The sequence below is a fragment of the Oryctolagus cuniculus genome, chromosome 15 (assembly GCF_051225735.1).
Source record: "Oryctolagus cuniculus isolate XC-2025 breed Fujian yellow rabbit chromosome 15, ASM5122573v1, whole genome shotgun sequence".
Lineage (NCBI taxonomy): Eukaryota > Metazoa > Chordata > Mammalia > Lagomorpha > Leporidae > Oryctolagus > Oryctolagus cuniculus.
Window position 1 is genome coordinate 37619446 of NC_142881.1, and position 22689 is coordinate 37642134.

At 40.2% G+C, this 22689-nt stretch overlaps 1 protein-coding gene across 13 annotated transcripts in view; it reads right to left on the bottom strand.

Annotated features, from left to right (window-relative positions):
* Window positions 1–22689, bottom strand: part of EXOC6 (exocyst complex component 6) — a 321390-nt gene that overhangs the window by 161860 nt on the left and 136841 nt on the right. For all 13 annotated transcript variants that reach the window (XR_016222129.1, XR_016222127.1, XR_016222130.1 and 10 more), the window contains one exon: window positions 51–222. Coding sequence is in view for 6 of the 13 variants with exons in the window: in XM_051823933.3 (XP_051679893.3) it covers window positions 51–222 (172 nt within the window). In the remaining 7 variants the exon portion in view is untranslated. The remainder of the gene's footprint in view (window positions 1–50; window positions 223–22689) is intronic.

Genomic DNA, 22689 nt, shown 5'->3' on the forward strand with positions numbered 1-22689 from the left:
GACTAACTTAATGAGAACAAAGGTAAAGAGAAACTTAACATGTTTCTTACCTTCAGTTTCTCTGCATCAGTTCTTACTTTAAGGAGTTCTGTAATAGCATCTACAAAACCCTGATGATGAAAGTTACACATCTTTTCAATTTCCTTGTCATGATTACGGATACAAGCATCTAACTTTTCCATAAATTTCTTGTGTGCATTTGGTTGGTCATCATACACAGACCTGTATGTATATAAGAAAACTAAAATTAACCTCTCAGTTCATCAAAATTTATTCTTTATTAAGTCCAAATTTGTAATAGCTGGTATCTTAAAATTAAATCTATGAACAAATAAACAAGTTTGAAAGTATTGCCTCCAGTAGAAATGAGTGGAAAGTATTAATTTTTAACATTTTTATTTATTTATTTGAAAGGCAGAAATACATACTAACATTGTAAAGAGAGACACAAAGAGATCTCCTGTCTCCTGGCTCACTCCGCAAATGCGCACAACAACCAGGGCTGGGCAGGCTCAAGCTAGGAGCCAAGAACTCAATGCAGATCTCCCACAAAGGTAACAGGGACCCAAGAGCTTGAGCTACCACCTGCTACCTCATGGAGTGTGCATCAGCAAGAAGCTGGAAACAGGAGCACAGCCAGGAACTCCAACATAAGATGCAGGTATCTTAACACCACAGTGCCTTTTTTTTTTTTTTTTTTTTTTTTTTTTTTGACAAGCATAGTTAGACAGTGAGAGAGAGAGAGACAGAGAGAAAGGTCTTCCTTTTCCATTGGTTCGCTCCCTAAATGGCTGCTACGGCCGGCACGCTGTGCCAATTCGAAGCCACGAGCCAGGTGCTTCCTCCTGGTCTCCCATGCGCGTGCAGGGCCCAAGCACTTGGGCCATCCTCCACTGCACTCCCGGGCCACAGCAGAGAGCTGGACTGGAAGGGGAGCAACCAGGACAGAATCCAGCGCCCCAACTGGGACTAGAACCCAGGGTGCCGGTGCCGCAGGCGGAGGATTAGCCTAGTGAGCCGCGGCGCCAGCCCGATTTTGTTTTTGAACATGTTAATATTAAAAGAGCCACCAAACCTCTAGATATATCACAAGTTATCCGAAATTAAATATCTGAGGTACAGGAGATGTGGGAATTTTCAAGTTCAAGTCTTCAACACTATTACTGAGTTAGGTTCACTGCCCAGAGCATACAAAAAACAATCTGTAGGGGCCAGCACTGTGGTGCAGAGGGTTAAAGCCCCAGCCTGTGGTGCTAGCATCCCATCTGGGTGCCCGGTTCAAGTGCTGGCTGCTCCACTTTTGATCCAACTCCCTGCTAATGCGTCTGGGAAAACAGTGGAGGATGGCCCAAGTCCTTGGGCCTCTGCACCCACATGGGAGACCCAGAAAAAGCTCCTGGCTCTTGACTTCAGATCAGCTCAACTCTGGCAATTGCAGCCATCTAGTTAGGAAGTGAGCCAGTGGATGGAAGACATATTCTCTCTCTCTCTCTCTCTCCCTCTCTCTTTCTCTCTCTTTGTAACTGTCAAATAAATAAAAATAAATCTTTAAAAAAATTATGTGACATCAGTCTCTCAAGAAGGGGAAGGCTGTATGTGTTAGCCGGCAAAAGAGGCAGAAGGTATGAGTCATATCTGCCCCCTCAATCAGGGGTCTTGGCAAAGTTTTATGGGGTCAGAAAAAAGAAGCTCAGATGTGGACACACTGAAAGGGCAACTTCTGGTTAGAGGGCCCACAGCAAGGTCATGTATAGACTGGTATGAAGAAGAGTCCAATCAAGTGAACACTGTAATCTATCGGATCCTTCACTTCCTGCATCTGTCCAATTTTTCTGTTTCCAATTATTTACCAACTTTGGTTCCATGGGGAGGTGCACCTTCGTGTCATCTATAGGTTACAATCCTTTCTGAACATATGTCACTCAGCTATTGAATCGCAGAACGAACTAGCAGACAGGAGATCTGTGTCTGTATGCCTCCCCTCCCCTTCGCCACCTAACTTCTCTAAATCTCAATTTTCTCAACCATAAAATAGGAACAAAAACAGTACCTAGAGCAATGAATAAGTAGAATTTGAAGATTAAAAACACAATAGTATTTACATTAGCATTCCCCAAAATAAAATACTTAGAAATCTGAAAAAGATATACAAGATCTATATGAGGGGGGTCAGCACTGTGGCATAGTGGGTAAAGCCACCACCTGCAGTGTCAGCATCCCATATGGGTGCCAGTTCAAGTCCCAGCTGCTCCACTTCCAATCCGGCTCTCTGCTATGGCCTGGGAAAGCAGTAGAAGATGACACAAGTGCTTGGGCCCCTGCACTTGCGTGGGAGACCCAGAAGAAGCTCCTGGCTCCAGATTTGCACAGCTCTAGCAGTTGTGGCCATCTAGGGAGTGAACCAGCAGATGGAAGACCTCTCTCTCTCTCTCTCTCTCTTTCTCCTCTGCCTCTGCTTCTCTGTAATTCTGCCTTTCAAATAAATAAATTTTTAATAAAAGATTTATATGAGAAAAACCATAAAGCTCTAATGAAAGAACTACACAAATGAGATATTCCATGTTTACAAATAAGAAGACAATATTTTAAGGTATCAATTTTTTCAAATTTGATCTATAGATTCAAAGCAATCCCAGTCAAGATTCCAGAAAATTACTTTGTAGATATCAACAAACTGATCCTTTACTTTAAACAGGCAAAAGATTCATAGTAGCCAACACAGTAATTAACTCAAAACAGATCACAGGCCTAAATATAAAATGCAAAACTATAAAACACCTAGAAGATAACATAGGGGAAAATCTAGATGACCTTAAACATACTCTTAACATAGGATCCAACAAAACACAATAAATTTGTATTTATCCAACGCAGTTGAAAACTATATCCACACAATAACTTGCACACGGATATTTGTATCTGTTTTATTAATAACTCCCAAAATATAGAAGCAACCAAGATGTATTTCAGTAGCTGAATGAATAAATAAACTGTGGTTCATCCAGACAACATTCCATTAGTCAACACTAAAAGGAAACCACTTATCAAGCCATGAAAGGACAAGACCATAACTCTCACCATATACAAAAATCATGGATCAAAGACTTAAATGCAAGATCTGAAACTATAAAACTACTAGAAGAAAACATAGGGAAAATACTTAAGGACATTGGTTTGAGCAAAGATTTCTTTTTGAATATGACTCTATGAGCACAGACAACAAAAGCAGAAATTGACAAATGGGATTACATCAAACTAGCAAGTTTCTGAACAGCAAAGGAAACAATCAACAAAGTGAAGAGACAATCTAAAGAATGGGAGAAAATACTTACAAACTATTCATTGACAAAGGATTAATATGTAAGAATATATAAAGAACTCAAACTGGGGCTGTCACTGTGGCTTAGCAGGTAAAGCTGCCGCTTATAGTGCCAGCATCCCATATGGGCCCTGGGTTGAGTCCCAGCTGCTCCGCTTCTGATCCAGTTCTCTGCTAATGTGCCTAGGAAAGTGGTGGAAGATGACCCAAGTGCTTGGGCTCCTGCACCCATGTGGGAGACCCAGAAGAAGCTCCTGGATCCTGGTTTCAAACCTGCACAATTCTGGCTGTTGTGGCTATTTGAGGAGTGAACCTGCAGATGCAAGATCTTTTGTCTCTTCCTCTCTAACTCTGCCTTTCAAATAAATAAATAAATCTTTAAAAAAGAACCTCAAACAGTTCAATAGCAAAAAGACAAATAATCCAATTTTAAAATGGGCAAATGACCTTAATACACATTTCTCAAAAGATGATACACAAAGCCAAAAAGTGCATAAGAAAACACTCAACATCACTAAGCACTAGGAAATATAAATGAAAGCCACAATGAAAAAGCATGTTAACCTAGTTAGAATGGCCATTATTAAAAAAATAAAATAAATAAAAAAGAACAAGTACAGGCAAGGATGCAGAGAAACAGAAAAGGTCATATGCCGCAGGTGGAAATGTAAATTAGTACAGCCATTTTGAAAAACAGTATGGGGGATGGCACTGTGCCACAGTGGGTTAAAGCCCTGGCCTGAAGCGCCTGCATCCCATATGGATGCCAGTTCTAGTACTGGCTGCTCCTCTTATGATCCAGCTCTCTGCTGTGGCCTGGGAAAGCAATACAAGATGGCCCAAGTCCTTGGGCCCCTGCAACCACATGGGAGACCTGGAAGAAGCTCCTGGCTCCTGGCTTTGGATCAGCACAGCTCTGGCCATTGTGGCCATCTGGGGAGTGAACCAGCGGATGGAAGACCTCTCTCTCTGTCTTTACCTCTCTCTGTAACTCTGTCTTTTAAATAAATAAGTCTTTTTAAAAAAAAAAAAAAACAGTATGGAAGTCCCTCAAAAATTACAAACTAGAACTGCCGTGTCATTCAACAACTCTACTACCAGGTATACATTCAAAGGAAATGAAAACATGATGTATTTGTATTTGTATTCACAATAGCCAAGATATGAAAACAATCCAGGTGCCAACTGACAGAAGAGTACATAAAGAAAGTGTGGTGTAGATATACACACTAGGGTAGTATTCAGCCATAAAAAGAATAAAGTTCTGTCATTTGCAGGTAGAACTAAGTGAAATTAAGTTATATTAAGTAAAGTATGTTATATTAAGTGAAATAAGTCATACACAGAAAGACAAATACTTCAGCTGCCACTGGCACCTATCAGAGTGCCAGTTCAAATCCTGGGTGCTCTGTTCCCAATCCAGAGTCCTGCTAATTCACCAAGGAAGGCAGCAGATGCCCAAATGTTTGGGCCTCTACCACCCACATGGAGTTTCTGGTTCCTGGGTTGGACCTGGTCCAGATCTGGCTGTTGCAGCCATGTGGGGAGTGGACCACAGATGGATGGTCTCTATCTCTGCCTCTCTCTGACGCTCTACTTTTCAAATTAACAGATAAATTAAAAAAAAATTAAGACAGGGGCTGGTACTATGGCACAGCAGATTAAAGCCCTGACCTGCAGCACCAGCATCCCATCTGGACACCAGTTCGAGTTCTGGCTGCTCTACTTCCGATCCAGCTCCCTGCTGATGTGCCTGGGAAAGCAGCGGAGGGTGGCCCAAGTGCTTGGGGTCCAGCATCCACATGGGAGACCCGGAAGAACATCCTGGCTCCTGGCTTCGAATCAGCTCAGCTCCAGCTGTTGTGGCTATTTTTGGAATGAACCTGTGGATGGAAGATCTCTCTTTCTGTCTCTACCTTTCTCTGTAACTCTTTCAAATAAATAAAACAAATCTTTTAAAACAATTAAAACCAATACTTCCTCTTAAATTTGCAGTGAATATAAAACCAGTCTAAAAAACTAAATTCTTGTAGAAAATAGCATCAAAATCAGAGTGTTTGAGAGTTAAATTAATAACATGAAAACTTCTTGGCATAATAACTGACACATGATAAATGCTCAAAATATATTGGTTGCTAGCATAAAGTGCACATAACAGACAACCAAATCCTTGTTGAAATAACTGAACCAGTGGCTGAATAATTGAGTACTACATGAAATTATCAAATAAATATAGTTAACAGTCAATTATCCATGCTAAAGGACCTGTCTTCCAATAACACCTGACATTCATATATGGTCTTTTGCCATTTTAACAGGTAGTGTTTCATTTATTTCTTAAGCCACACCAGATAAAATGATACTTCCTCCTTTTCACAAATGAGGAAACAGTTATAGATACGGTAAATGACTTGTTCAATATAGCCTAGTTAGTGACTAGGACATAACAAGATTTGCTACATCTTGCTTTTCCCACAATTAACACATATAATGAACAGGAACTCTTAATTAAATAACATTATTCCTAAGGAAAATCCATGTCCAAGAAACTTTTCTGACTTTAGAGTGCTGTAAACAGCAAATTTTTATTTCATAATTTTAAGCGTGTACTGGAGTTAATACGTATATGTACATTTCTAAGTAGTTTTACATATTTTAATAAAAGTCTGACATTTATCTGGCTCTTAAAATACCAGATATTAAACAGAACATCCCAAAACCATTGGCTCTTAGTTTTTTTTTCTATTACAGTTATCACATTGTAGCAAAAATTTAGCAAGAGATGATTTGAGATCCTTTATAAGAGCAAAGGTAACACTGCTATCTCTTTTAAAAAAAAAACTACACTAACATATGCATAAACAGAAAAAAAGAGAAACAGTAGTTCTTTCTCAGAAATCTATCTAATTTTATAAAGTTCTCAAAGTCCTCCTGTGGTATTTATTCTCCAGAATTATAAAGACACGGCCATTCCTATTTTATAATAATTACATTGCCAATGCGTCTATCATAGCCTCAAAGGGAACTCCTCTTCTCATACTGATTTACAGTATGGGAGAACACAACACAGGAATATATGCAGTACTCACCCTCCATTAACAGAAAACCAAAGCCTACAATGGGTGCATCATTCACATTCTACACCTGCTGTTAAACTAGAACCTTAAGTCACAACAACAACAACAACAAAAAATAAAAATAACTTTAAAGCATTAGTATAGGCTGAGGATTTCTAGCTCAAAAACCTGAAATCCAAGTACTCCAAAAGTTGAAATTCTGAAGGCCAACATTATGCCCCAAGTGGAAAATTCTACACCATGAAAAGTTTCATATGCGATCATTAAATATATTATACCTTTTACCTCTGTGTATTAGGTATACACCTATGTGTATAAGGTATATGAATGAAACATAAGTGAATTCTGTGTCTAGACTTGGGTCCCACCGCCAAGATGTCTCATTATGTATATGCTAATACTCTAAAATCAAAAGGAAATCCAAAATCTAAAACACTTCTGGTCTCAAGCATCTCAAATAAGGGCTATTCAATTCATACTGTGAATGAGAAGAGTAGGTGTTGATCTGTTACCGAGTTTCAGTCTCTCCCAAACTTCTCCTGACCTTTGATAACCATTTGCAATTCCAGACATGAGTACAAGTTAGTACCCCAAGTGACATAACCATTTGTCACCTACAATCCATATCCATGAGCACAGTACATAGGAATAAAGTCTGAGAGATGAAGAAATGTTCTAACCCACAGCAATAAACTGCATTTAAATAAAGTATTAAGAGATAGGGATGGTGCCTGCATTCAAAATTTATCAAATGACAGAATGTTGGCCATGGAAAGGACTTACAAAGTTCTGAGATTGTATCATCTTATTTTAATAGATTCAGCACGAATCAAAAAGCCAGGACTAAAAATAGAACCAATCACTACATGCAGTTGATTTAATTATTTGCACATGCTGATGAAAAAAATAAAAATATTAGTCAAGAATTCTGCCTTAGTAGAGAGAGGCAGGAAAGAACACTGGAAAGGGGAAGAAAGCAAAAGCAACTCTTATTCCAAGAATTTCTTGACATAGTCTGCATGGCAGGAATCATCAGTCTTCTCTCTGACTGGGATCTAGGTTTAATTATAGAGGCAATCTGGAGAGACACAGAGGGAGAAGCACAGGAGACATGCCCTCTCGTTCAACAACTTCCCACAGTGAAGAGAAAGAAACCAGGACTCCTTCTGGCTTCAAGATGGTGATAGTAAAAATGACTATGAAAAACAAACTATATACTAAGTGCTTTACATGCATTAAGTATTCACTACAGCTTTATGATATAGGTTCTGTTGGCATCCAAGTTTATAAATGTAGTTTGGAAACATTAAGATCATAACTCAAAAGTCACACAGTAATGAGCCAAAATTTAACCCTGGGTTTACCTGACTCCAAAGCCAGCTTTTAACTATTAAGTTATATAGACTCTCCAGTAAGCAACGGTGATAAGCAGCATGGAATGCAGAGAGAAAGCAGCACAGCAACCAACCAGATCACCTTTGAAGATCAACAATTGAGAATGACTCAACAGGGAATCCCTGATGTGCACTGTTGCACCCATCAGGTGAAATCAACCAATGGACAGAAAAGGGGATGAGAACTGAGGCATAGCTAATTGTTAGGCAGTATTAAATTACAAATGCATCAAAATAAGGAGGACTAAAGTAAGAAATAGAGAAAACTGCGGGCTCTCTACTCATCTGATCTCAGTTGAAGGGACTCTACAAAACCTATTTTTCTTTCCTTTTTATATTTCAATGATAGTTTTTATTCTATAAAATTTTGATTTGCAGGACAGGAAAGAAAATACTGCTCAGCACTATTCATTCTTTGAAACCCAAGTGAGTTAACAGTTATATCTACCTAATTATAATTAACATATTAATGTGTCATAAATTACCATTCTAAATGTATAAACAATGTAATTTCAAAGAAAGTATTTTTTCTTCTTTCAAATTATCCCCCAGAATTTTATAAGGTTTATTGAAAAATCTAATCAAGTTCTTATAAATAAGTGCACATATATGACAACACTAGCAAGAGTGAACATTTAAAAAGTTGGTAAATTTCCCATTACCCCATGTCCACTAAAATTGTATTTTAATGTCCACATATAGACAGTGACATCAATACAAGGGAGTTTAGTACAGGTAAATTTTACTTCTGGCAAAGGTTAATGCTACTCAGAAAAAATAAAGGTGCAAAACCAATTTTAAAAGATGACTTAACTTCATGTGCATAGAAAAAAGAGATGGCATTCAGCTGGCATTGTGGCATAATGGGTTAAGCTGCTACCTGCAACACCAACATTCCAAATGGACACTGGTTTGAGTCCTGGCTGTTCCACTTCCAATCCAACTCCCCGATAATGACCATGGGAAAGCAGCAGAGGATGGCCCAAGTCCTCAGATTCCTGCACCCATGTGGGAGACCCAGATGAAGCTCCTGGTTCCTGGCTTCAGATCAGCCCAGCCCAGGCTGTTACAGCCATTTGAGGAGTGAACCAGCAGATGGAAGATCTCTTTATATATATCTCTCCTTTTCTCTCTCTCTAACTCTGGTTCTCAAATAAATAATAAAAAATAAATCCTGGCCGGCGCAGCGGCTCACTAGGCTAATCCTCCGCCTTGCGGCGCCGACACACCGGGTTCTAGTCCCGGTCGGGGCGCCGGATTCTGTCCCAGTTGCCCCTCTTCCAGGCCAGCTCTCTGCTGTGGCCAGGGAGTGCAGTGGAGGATGGCCCAAGTCCTTGGGCCCTGCACCCCATGGGAGACCAGGAGAAGCACCTGGCTCCTGCCATCGGATCAGCGCGGTGCGCCGGCCGTGGCAGCCATTGGAGGGTGAACCAATGGCAAAGGAAGACCTTTCTCTCTGTCTCTCTCTCTCACTGTCCACTCTGCCTGTCAAAAAAAATAAAAATAAAATAAAAATAAATCCTAAACAAAAAGATTGCTTTTGGTACTAAAGACTTCATATATTTTAATTTTAGCAACCAGGAATGAATAAAAAACATTGATTATGTATCAAAAGCACAGCTTAAATTTTTTAGAAGTACAAACATATTTTCTATTTTCATGATATCAAATCTGTACAGCAAAGTGTTGGAATATGAGTTATTACACAGTATTGGAAGAGCTAATATACCAGACTTGTAGAATTTAAGTAAAATCTTTCAGATGCCTTTTTGAATTGTGTGTATAGAACTCCACCTAGTGGTTATAAAATATAAAAATAAGAATACACTAAAATGCTGAAACTTAAAAATCAATGCTTTTATCAATAAACCAAATGTTTTAACTGAGAAGCCTAAGTTACTTCAATTTTTTAGACAGATGCTATATACTCTATAAATAAAATTAATGATTTTCTATAATTTTATTTTTGTAAGGAAATGGTCTTTCTGATAAAAAAATTCACAAGTTACTACATGATAAAGAACTCTCTTGCTGTTAACATTAGACTACTTTTTGTAAAAGTACATAATATCCTTATACCATTCTCAGCATCTTTTTCCTTTCCTGTCTCCTAATTACAAAGAATAATTCCATCATAGTAATTGTGAAGGAAATAAAATGTCTTAGTTTCATAAGAAATTTATTTTTACTGTTTTGAACTAAAACAATGCCTACACTTTGAGAAAAACTGATACAACCTCAAAATATCTAATCCCAATTTCTACAAATTACCTTTATTTACTAGAGCACTATAATTCTTTTCCTAGACAAAGTAAAGTATAGCTTTTCTTTCTTCCGGAATGCTTTGTTTGTTTGTTTAAAGATTTATTTATTTTTCTGAAAGTCAGGGTTAGAGAGAGAGAGAGGAAAGACAGAGATTTTCCATCCATTGGTTCACTCCCCAGATTGCCACAACACCCAGGGATGGACCAGGCCCAAGCCAGGAGCCAGGAGCTTCATCCAGGTCTCCCATGTGGATGCAGGGGCCCAAGTACTTGGATCATCTTCCACTGCCTTCCTAGGTGCACTAGCAAGGAGATGGATCAGAAGTGAACAGCCTGGATTCAAACCAGTGCCCACAGTGTACTGCAGGTGGTAGCTTAACACACTATGCCACAACACTGGCCTCATTGTCAAATCTTTTTACAAATCTTTATCAGAAGATAAAATTTCATACTTTTAGTTGTCAAAATCGTATCAGCTATTTCTAGCTTCCACTGAATGCTTTCTAATGTCATTATCTACATTCTGAAACTATAACCACATTACTTGCAAATTCCTCAAATGATACATTAGCCTTAATTTTGCATTTCTAGCAGTAAGAAATTGTTTTTGCATTCTTTTGCGCATTCTTTAATTTTTCAGCCTACAGATATTTTTACTACTTTTTCATCAATGCTTCAAATGGCATATCAAGTTTAATTTCCAGCATATCAACCTTAGTTTTGCATTTCTCATAAACATTTCACAGTAATGAAAGTCTTTATGATATTTCTTTAGCAATTTAATTTTTAAAATATTTTATTTATTTATTTATTTGAGCGGTAGAGTTACAGACAGTGAGAGGGAGAGACAGAAAGTCTTTCTTCTGTTGGCTCACTCCCCAGATGGCCACAACAGCTGGAGCTGCATCAATCCGAAGCCAGGAGCCAGATGCTTCCTCCTGGTCTCCCATGTGGGTGCAGGGGCCCAAGGACTTGATTTTCTACTGATTTCTCAGGCCATATCAGAGAGCTGGATTGGAAGAGGAGCAGCCGGGACTAGAACTGGCGCCCATATGGGATGCCGGCGCCGCAGGCGGAGGATTAACCTACTGCACCATGGAGCCAGCCCCAGCAATTTAATTTTACACTGAATTCTTTTCAGATTCTAGATACCAACCTAGAATCATCTAATTGGAAAGACTAGATAACTAACCATATTTACTGATTAGTAGTAAAATTTTGGTTATATATACTAACTGAACTATAAAATACATTATTTCTGAATATTAAATATATTTATAAGACAACCACGCTAGTAACAGTTTTTGACAAACTAAGCATTCTTAAAAATGCTATTCAGAAAACAGTTTTAAAAGTAATCACAGGGGCAAGCATTTAGCATACTGGTTAAGATGGCCACATCCAATATTAGAGTGCCTTGCTTTGGATTCCAGCTCCAGCTCCCAATTACACCTTCCAGATAATGCACACTCAGCACAAGGTGCTGGCACAAGTAGTTTGGTCCCCACCATCCACACTGAGTTCCCAACAGGCATGTGGGGAGTGAATGAGTGTATGGGAGAGTAAGCACACATTCTTGCTCTCCTTCTTGCTCTCCCTCTCAAACAAAAAATACAGTAAGGCGCCGTGGCTCAACTTGCTAATCCTCCACCTAGCGGCGCCGGCACACCGGGTTCCAATCCCAGTCGGGGCGCCGGATTCTGTCCCAGTTGCCCCTCTTCCAGGCCAGCTCTCGGCTGTGGCCAGCGAGTGCAGTGGAGGATGGCCCAAGTCCTTGGGCCCTGCACCCCATGGGAGACCAGGAGAAGCACCTGGCTCCTGGCTTCGGATCAGCGCGGTGCGCCGGCCGCGGTGGCCATTGGAGGGTGAACCAATGGCAAAGGAAGACCTTTCTCGCTGTCTCTCTCTCTCTCACTGTCCACTCTGCCTGTCAAAAAAAAAAAAAAAAAAAAAACAACACACAACAACAATAAAAGTAATCACAAAAAAGCTTACTGGAAATTTCAAAAGGTTATTAAAACCATCCTATCCAATACATATCACTTGTTGTCAAATGCAAAATCGTTTCAAAAACCCAAAATTTCTATATATCTATAATTTTGGTATATTCATCAAATTGCTTTGCAGCAAACTAACCATTTGGCAACTGATCTAAAACCAAGGTTTAGAAATATTTCCCTACACAGAAGTACATGAAATATTGAAATTCAGAATAGTATACACATAAGAAGCAAGTAAAAGAGGACAAATACATAACAAAAATAGCTGTGTGAACCTATTTTGCCCTGATAAAGTAATCAGCAGGTCTCTGTGCCTCCTGTACAGATCCTGGAAACGAGGGGAAGTTTTGCGGAGATATACTGTTTGTTCTTACCTGTGTGACTACTTTGTTTTCTGGTAAAATTCAGTATCCTGGGCTATGTAAATTCAAAGTTTAATATTATTTTTCAGTGGCATCGTCTTTCCAACACCAGTTATCATTCATGTGAAATCCTGCATCTAGAGTCAAAGGTAGGACCTGAAATACTGCAACTCACTTCAGGAGCCTTAAAATATACTCAAGAAATCTAAAATTTAGGAATAGCCATTTGAGAAACAATGGGCTAAAATATTACTCAAAGATAGCAAATAAATTATCATTTGAGAGAAGGGCCATCCTTTTTAATAAAATCACATGATTTAGAATTATTTTAAACAGAAATAGCAACAATATCATCTTCCTACTTAAATGCACAAAAGATTTGTTCAACTTAGCCACTCAGTCTTGGGGAATTATTTCTATTATATTTATTTAACACAGTGAAATAGCGAGAAAGATGTTCAATATAAAGTTTCATATCCAGTACTCCTAACATTTTCTCCACCATTTCATCAAATATAGTAAGCACAAATAACCTTCCCATAACTTTCTTTGATGCTCTTGAATACAGGAGCAAATAAGAAACTAAAGAACCCTAAGGCAGTACAGTCATATAAAGGATTCTTTCCAACAATACTCATTGAGTATTATATAAACTCACATGCAATAGAAAGCGGAGATCAGATGTAGGAAACAGGCATATATGTAACAACCTTATTAATTTCTTAAATCATTAAAACTTAACTGCACTAGCCTAATTTTCCAGGAAAGCAGGAAAGTAAATCAAGTACTCTTATAACACACATCCAAAAGTCTTTGAAACACCTTATATTGAGAGAAGTCGTCTCTACATCCTTCTTTCAATCTGGGCAGATTCCAATGGAATGTGATAGACGTGATACTATGTGAATTTAGAGGCTAGAAAAGGCCATGCAACATCTACCTGGACATCTTCAGATACCTTATTTTGAAGAAAGCCATCTACCATGTAAGAAATCTGACTATCCTAAAAATGACACATTGGAGAAGTCATTTAGGTACTCTCAACTGACAGCAATGTGAGTGAGCCATATTGACTGCATAATCCAGTTGAGCCTTCATCAGGTAGTCAACAGCAACCAGGTGTCTAATTACCACTGTAGGACCTCAAACTGTAACTGCCCAGCCAAGTCCTTCCTGAATTCTTGAAAAAAGGTTTCCAAGTACAATATAGATTAACTATGAATGTCTGCATATAATATTAAAAGCAGTGTTAAATTTAAACTTAAAATCTTGCCCAGGACAATTCCATCTTTCTCAACTTCTTTTTCTTTTTGGCATTAATCCTTCTTGGTACTCTCTTACACTTATCTCCACCCCCAGAATGCTCTTCCCCCAGCATATGTCTCAATATTAATCTTAAATTTCCTGTGAATTCCAATTCAAAAAAATTACCTCAGGATAATTTTATGAAGAGCCATACTGGATAACTTCCCCATTACCAGGTATTTTCCCAGATCTTTTATATAAAGTCTATACTATACTATCATTTATTTATTTGTATAATAGAACAAACTTTACTATTAAGGATACAATTTATCTTCTAAATTCTTTGAGAACTGAGGGTGTCTTCTATTTCTATATTTACTTTATAAGATGAGGAAACAAAGAACTGGAGATGTCAACAAAAAAGATTCACTAGAGGGCACCCTTAGTCTTTTACTACTGCTCCAAAATACGTGGTATGAATCTCATACTCAACATAATTAACAACTAAGTACTATGAAATAAAGATGAAAATGAAATTTCTCCCTTTTATGAAGTCACTTTATCTTGTTATCTACTGTTTAATATAATGTCTAAAAATAACAGAACAGAACCGTAAAATCAAGAATATTATTCAAGCCCAGGCTTCTATGGGTAAATTTGGACAATCTGGCATAGGATACTTTTTTTTTAAAAGATTTATTTATTTACTTGAAAGTTAGAATTACACAGAGAGAGAAGGAGAGACAGAAAGAGAGAGAGGTCTTCCATCCGCTGGTTCACTCCCCAGATGGCTGCAACAGCCACAGCTGCACTGATCAGAAGCCAGGAGCTTCTTCCAGGTCTCCCACGCGGGCGCAGGGCCCAAGGACTTGAGCCATCTTCTACTGCTTTCTCAGGCCATGCCAGAGAGCTGGATCGAAAGTGGAGCAGCCGGGACTCAAACTGGTGCCCATATGGGATGCCAGCACTACAGGTGGCAGCTTTACCCGCTATGCCACAGCGACAGCCCCAGGATAGACTTTTGTATATTACATAGTAGACACCCAAATACTGGAAGAATACATGAAAAAATAATTTTATTAAAGCACATCTTAAAAAGTCAGTGCTTCTCTGGCCTCAGAATCAGCCCTTAAGGCATTCAGATCTGGCTAAAAAGCCCATGAGAGTTTCTCAGGCATGGAAAGCCAAGACACTATGGCAAAAAATGGCCTAAATGAAAGATCTCTGTGTGTGAGATTCCAATGGCAAGAACGGCCCATCAAAGAAGGAGGTACCATTCTCTGAAGGGAGGAGAGAACTTCTACTTTGACTATGGCCTTGTCTAAATAAGGTCAGAGTTTGTGAACTCAAGAGGCTTTCATAGCCTTGGCAGCTCATGACAAGAGTCTCAGGTGATCACTAACGTCATAAATAAGAGTGTCAATTCTTAAATCGACAACAGGAATCACTGTGCACTTACTCCCCATGTAGGATCTCTATCCTTAATGTGTTGTACTATGTGAATTAACGGTAAAATTAGTATTCAAACAGTTCTTTATACTTTGTCTGTGTGGGTGCAAACTGTTGAAATCTTTACTTAGTATATACTAAGTTGATCTTCTGTATATAAAGATAATTAAAAATGAATCGTAGGCCGGCGCCGCGGCTCAATAGGCTAATCCTCCGCCTTGCGGCACCGGCACACCAGGTTCTAGTCCCGGTTGGGGCGCCAGATTCTGTCCCGGTTGCCCCTCTTCCAGGCCAGCTTTCTGCTGTGGCCAGGGAGGGCAGTGGAGGATGGCCCAAGTGCTTAGGCCCTACACCCGCATGGGAGACCAGGAGAAGCACCTGGCTCCTGCCTTCGGATCAGTGCGGTGCGCCAGTCGCAACGGCAAAGGAAGACCTTTCTCTCTGTCTCTCTCTCTCACTGTCCACTCTGCCTGTCAAAATAAAAAAAAAATAAATAATAAAAAAAGAATCATAATGAAGAATGGGATGGGAGAGGGAGTAGATGGGATGGTTTGCAGGTGGGAGGGTGGTTATGGGGGCAAAAACTGCTATAATCCAAAAGTTGTACTTTTGAAATTTATATTTATTAAAGTTTTCTTAAGAAAAAGTTAGTGCATAAATTTAGAATAAATATATAGGGGCCGGTGCTGTGGCATAGTGGGTAAAGGCGCAGTCTGTAGTGCCGGCATCCCATATGGGCGCGAATCAAGTCCCGGCTGCTCTCTTCCAATCCAGCTCTCTGCTATGGCCTGGGAAAGCAGTACAAGGTGGTCCAAGTCCTTGGGCCCCTGCACCTGCGTGGGAGACCAGGAGGAAGCTCCTGGCTCCTGGCTGCAGATCTGTGCAGCTCCAGCCATTGTGGCCATCTGGGGAGTGAATCATCAGATAGAAGAACTCTCTCTGTCTCTACCTCTCTCTGTATCTGTCTTTCAAATATGAGAAACCGTGACTTGATCAGCATAGCCCTGACTGTTAATGAACAACTTAATACATTATCCCTCTTAGTAGTTTTTTTGTCTGTTCTACTTAATATGACTGGGTTAATTCTATAATTAATACACAGTTATTCTTAAGTGTTGAAATTTAACTAAAATGTGATCCCTGTTAAACATAAGAGTGGGAATAAGAGAGGGAAGAGATGTACAATTTGGGACATGCTCAAGCTGACTTGCCCCAAATGGTAGAGTTAGAAACATACCAGGGGACTCCAATTCAATCCCATCAAGGTGGCATGTACCAATGCCATCTCACTAGCCCAAGTGATCAATTTCAGTTCACAACTGATCATAATGAAAGGACTAAGAGTCAAAGGGAGCACATAAACAAGTCTAGTACCTGCTAATACTAACTGATAGAATAAATAAAGGGGAGAGTGATCCAACATGGGAAGCGAGATACTCAGCAGACTCATAGAATGGCAGATGTCCTAAACAGCACTCTGGCCTCAGAATCAGCCCTAAAGGCATTCCGATCTGGCTGAAAAGCCCATGAGAGTATTTCAGGCATGGGAAGCCAAGACACTCTGGCAAAAAAAAAAAAAAAAGAAAGAAAGAAAGAAAAAAAAAAAAGACCTAAATGAGGGATCTCTGTGAGTGAGATCCCAGTGGAAAGAACAGGTCTTCAAAGAAGGAGGTACCTTTCTCTGAAGGGAGGAGAGAACCTCCACTTTGACTATGACCTTGTCTAAACAAGATAAGAGTCGGAGAACTCAAAAGGCTTCCATAGCCTTGGAAACTCGTGACTGGAGCATAGGGAGATTACTGATGCCATAAACAGGAGTGTCGATTTGTAAAGTCAACAACAGGAGTCACTGAGCACTTACTCCTCATGTAGGATCTCTGTCCTTAATGTGTTGTACATTGAGATTTGATGCTATAATGAGTACTCAAACAGTATATTTCACTTTGTGTTTCTATGGGGGTGCAAACTGTTGAAATCTTTACTTAATGTATACTAAACTGAACTTCTGTAAAAAAAAAAAAAAAGAAAGAAAGAAATTATCAATTCCCAACTTGACTCTCGCTGGGATTAAACATGGCAATAGGTCTGATCTGATTTCATCATCATTTAAAAAATCATCTATTATTTTTCACTTTATGTTTCTGTGTGGGAGCAAACTGTTGAAATCTTTACTTAATGTATGCTAAACTGATCTTCTGTATATAAAGAGAATCGAAAATGAATCTTGATGTGAATGGAAGGGGAGAGGCAGTGGGAAAGGGGAGGGTTGCGGGTGGGAGGGACGTTATGGGGGGGAAGCCATTGTAATCCATAAGCCGTACTTTGGAAATTTATATTCATTAAATAAAAGTTTAAAAAAAACATACACACAGACAAAAATGTATTCTACTTATCTTCTCCATCAACATTAGAAATCTACAAATATGTTTTTATGATTTATTCATATTAAATCACTTATGATAATGCTAAAATAACTGAATGAAAAATAATTAAAATTTCTAACAGTCCTAAAAGCTTTTCAACCTTTTTTTTTTTTTTAAGATTCATCAATTTATTTGGGGCTGGCAGGTTAATGCCTTGGCCTGAAGCGCCAGCATCCCATATGGGCGCCAGTTCTAGTCCCGGCTACTCCTCTTCTGATCTAACTCTCTGTTATGGCCTGGGAAAGCAGTAGAAGATGGCCCAAGTCCTTGGACCCCTGCAACCACATGGGACACCTGGAAGAAGCTCCTGGCTCCTGGCTCCTGACTTTGGATCAGCGCAGCTCTGGCCGCTGCGGCCATCTGGGGAGTGAACCAGCAGATGAAAGAGCACCTCTCTCTCTGTCTCTGCCTCTCTCTGTAATTCTTTCAAATAAATAAAATAAATCTTTCCTCTTGGCTCCTCTCCCCCTCTCATCTCTCTTCTCCCTCCTCTCTCTCTTATAGTCTCCTTCTCTCTTTTTCCTTCGCCGCCCCTTCACTCTGGTCTGTAGGGGGTTCTCCAATAAACGCTTTCCCTTAAAATAAATAAATAAATCTTTTTTAAAAAAGACATCAATTTATTTGAAGGCAGAGTTACAGAGAGAGACATACACACACACACACACACACACACACACACACACACACATAGATCTTCTACCTGCTGGTTCACTCCGCAAATGGCTGGGGTTGGACCAAGCCAAAGACAGGAGCCAGGAGCCAGAAGCCACCTCTGGGTCTCCCATAGATACATGGGCCCAAACACTTGGACCAACCTCCACTGCTTTCCCAGGCACATTAGCAGAGAACTGAGTCAGAAGTGGAGCAGCCGGATCTCAACTGTGCCCGTGTGGGATGCCAGCACCTCCAGCAGAGGCTTAACCCACAACACCACAAAGCTGGTCCCCAAAAAACAAGCTTTTTAAAAAACATGTTCATCATTCCCAAAAGACATCCACAAGAGAACCTCCTTGCTAAAGACAAGCTAAATGGCAAAGACTGCAAGAGGATAAGCAAAGAGGAGGACAAGCAAAACCAAGGGGTGAGTCACAGGCTCAGCAGTCACCTCAACATCAGCAACATGAGAACTTTAATTACCAATGCAGATATCTAGAAACCCTAAACCAATCCCCCAGCTGAGAATTCCTGAGGTTAAACAGAACAGGGCTGAGTAAATGCTGTCTTACTATCTCTACTATCATTTGACTTATTCACACAACAGAAAGAAATGAGTATGCAATTTCAGCTATGGGAAATGAACAAAAGATTGGAACTGAACACACTAAGAGATTGTTTTTTGTCCACTAACCAAATAAGTAGAACTAAATACATTATCTATGCAGCATGGGAATTTTATGTTTTTTTACCAAAAGACTTCCCTTTGGGGGTCAAGGGTTTGGTTCAGTGGCTGATATGCTGCTCAGAATGCCTGCATCCCATATCTGAGTGTCTAGGTTCGAGTCTAAGTTCTGCTCTTCATTCTAGCTTCTGCTAATGCATGCCCAAGGAGGCAGTAGGTGATGGCTCAAATAGCTGAGTCCCTGACAACCATGCAGGAGACCAGATTGAGTTCCAGGTTCCTGGTTTTAGCCTGGCCCACCCAAGGTAGATGCAGGCATTTGGGGGGTGAACCAGCCTTTTAAATAAATAACAAAAATAAATATTTTTTAAAAAATATTTTGGGGCCAGCGCTGTGGCTCACTTGGTTAGTCCTCTGCCTGTGGCGCCGGCATCCCATATGGACACCGGGTTCTAGTCCTGGTTGCTCCTCTTCCAGTCCAGCTCTCTGCTGTGGCCCAGGAGAGCAGTGGAGGATGGTCCAAGTGCTTGGACCCCTGCACCCGTGTGGGAGACCAGGAGGAAGCACCTGGCTCCTGGCTTTGGATCAGTGCAGTGCTGGCCGTGGCGGCCATTTGGGGAGTGAACCAATGGAAGGAAGACCTTTTTTGGTCTCTTTCTCTCACTGTCTATAACTCTACCTGTCAAATAAATTTAAAAAAATATATTTCTTTTTGGTCATAGTAAATATATATTCACATATATCATTTGTATAATATTTAATTGTTACAATGTTTTTCAAAACACAAAAATTTTTTATCAAATAACTATTATCAAGAAACAGTAGGGAGGAAAACAGAAACATGGTTACCATGATACAAAGCAGATCTTAACTCCCACTATTGATCCTGACCACACAGTCTAGTTCTGTTAGTCATTTCAGTTTCACAGAAGAACTGGAGGGAAAAGATGAAGCTGAGAAAAGTAATTTTGGGCCTACTCAAAAGAAGAATATAAATAACAGAACAAAAACAAAAAGGATCTTACACAAGCAATTTTACATATATTAATTCATGTGATCCCAAGAATGCTGAGGAATTATACAGGGCAACTGGTTTAATTTTTTTTTAAAGATTTATTTATTTAGGCAGTGTTATAGAGAGAGGGGAAGAGAGATAGAGAAAAAGAAATACTCCATCAGCTGGTTAACTCTCCAGTTAATGGCCAGCGCTGTTAACGGCCAGGCCAAAGTCAGAACTGAGGAGCTTCATGCAGGTCTCCCACATGAGTGGCAGAGGTCCAAACATGTGAGCCATCCTCTGCTGCTTTTCCCAAGCCAGCAGGGTGCTGAATCAGAAGTGGAGTGATCTGGACATGAACCAGGACCTATATGGGATGCCGGCGACACAGAATACTTTACCCACACCACAATGCCAACCCAAGCATCTTTCTTGCTAAAACAGCAACACCTTTATTAATGAATTCTCACAAAATCAGCTACTGGATAATGAGGCAGATAATACCAAAACATCAACAATATATACACTCTCAGAAACCACACAAACTAGAAGAAAAGAGTTACTTTTATTTCTGCTAGAGACTGACTGTTGTTGACATTAATTCTATATTTTTTCTAGAGGTTATATATGCATTGGTTTACTTCTAGGTTCTCTACTCAGTGAATTATTTACCTTCTGATATTTTCATTTGACTTGTTAACATGTCTTTCATACTGAAGAACTCCCTTTAGCAATTCTTGTAGTACCAGTCTGGTGCTGACAAATTTGCTCAGCTTTTGTTTGTCTGGAAACGTCTTTGCTGAGTATACTAGTCTTTGGTGGTAGCTATTTTCCTTCAGGACTGTGAAAGTCTCATCTCACTCTCTCCTAGCCTATAAAGTTTCTGCCAAAAAGTCTACAGTCAGGTGAACTGCAACACCTCTGTGTGTTTTTATTTTTTTTCTTGTCGTTTTGAGAATTCTCTACTTTTAACCTTGGAGAATTTGGTTTTAATATGAATTGGAGTAGACTTGCATGAATTGAATCTGACTGGTGACCCCTGACCTTCCTGTATCTGGAGAGTTGTATCCTTCTTTAGTATTGGGAAGTTTCCTATTATTTTAATATTAAAATAAGCTTTTTCCTCCAACTGCATATTTTCAAACAGCCTATCTTCAATCTCACTATTTATTTCTTCTGTTTGAGCTGGTCTGCTAAAAAGTCTTCTATTGTACCCTTAGTTTTGCTCAGTATAGTTTTCAGCTCAAGAATTTGATTTTTAAAATCACTGCTATGTCTCTGTTAAGTACTGAATCATTTCTCTGTATTTTGTTGAAGCCAGTTGTTCTTTAAAACAGCTATTCTGAATTCTCCATCCGAGAATTTGCCAACATAAACTGTTACCTGGTCAGTTTTGCTATCTGGCACCTTGTTTTGTTCATTAGATGAGGTCATGGTTCCTCAAAAGTTCTTGATGCTTGCTTGTGGGGAGCAACTCGGACTAGACTAAGTTACTGGAATTAAGACTTATTCTATGCATCTGCTCTCCCACAATATGGCGCTGGGAGAGGAGGAAACAGCTTCTACGCAGCTACCTCCAGTTCGACCAATAACCTGCAGGAGCTGATCCTGCTCCTGATTGGAGGAGAGCAGCATACTCGGCGTGTGGGTAGCAGAGTTGGGATTGGTGGAAGAGGACTATAAAGGAGGAGAGAGACAACATGCACCAGGAACATCTATCTGAAGGAACACCTGTGCAGCCTCCGAGAAGAGCCGGCCGGCGGTGTGCCGCTCCCCCGCGGAAGTGGGGAAAGTGGCAGGGGGGCCCGCCCTTCCACGGAGGTGGAAGGGATGGTAGCCCACCCGGGAAGAACCAGCAGCAAACCCAGGAAGGGCCGAGCAGACAAAAGAACAGCGCAGGGTCCTGTGTTGTTCCTCTGCAAAGAGGGGGAGCGACACTTGCTGGTGTATGCCAGTCCTCATAGTCAGGTCTTCTTTGTGCCTATCTTCCAGCTAGTGGAAACTTCCACTATTTCAACACTAGATAGCATCCTAAGTCAAGGTCTGCCTTGACTTAACAGTGTTGGTATGTTGTCACTACTTCAGAATTAGAGGGTATCTCATCCCAAGTTTGGCCCAAACCCCAAGTCATTGTATTGGTCAAATCAAGCTGGAAAAGGGTCTACAAAGGGATAGTCAGCCCATTTCTAGAAGTCTCTCTCTTTCTGAGACTGGGGTTAACCCAGACACCTCGTGCACAAATCACTAGTATGTGGTCACACAGAGTTCTGCCTGGCTAGACCTCACTACAGCAGTCTGTGCAGTTCATGACTGTGCATCAAGTCTATGTTATTGCTGATGCTGGCAGCGATAACAGACGAACATGAGTTTATATCACCAGAGCACAAGTCTCCACCTTAGGCCAGAGTAGATCTGGACCTCATCTTTGAGTACTGGCCTGGGGATAAATGCCTATGAGCTTTATCTAGTACTGGTTGACACCGCAGCAGGCCAAGCTTGGAGCTCTAAAGTAAAACCCTGAACTCAATTTCCTGCTCTGCTCCCCAGCAGCTAGAGTCTGGGGATGTTGGAGACAGTCTCTTCACCACTTGACTAAGGAGACTCTAAAGGCTCAGTCTCTGGGTTCTGGCCTGAGAACAGAGACCAGTGCTTTCCCTGTGACTGGCACAGTACTTGTTTTCAAGGATATTCCCTCACCCTTGCCTAAGTAGGAGACAAGTATTTCTCTCCAACCAGTGCTGGTTAGAGTTGGTGAGATGATGCAGGCACTCTTTCCTTCTTGCCTTCTTCAACGCATCTTTTCTATTATACTAAAATCAG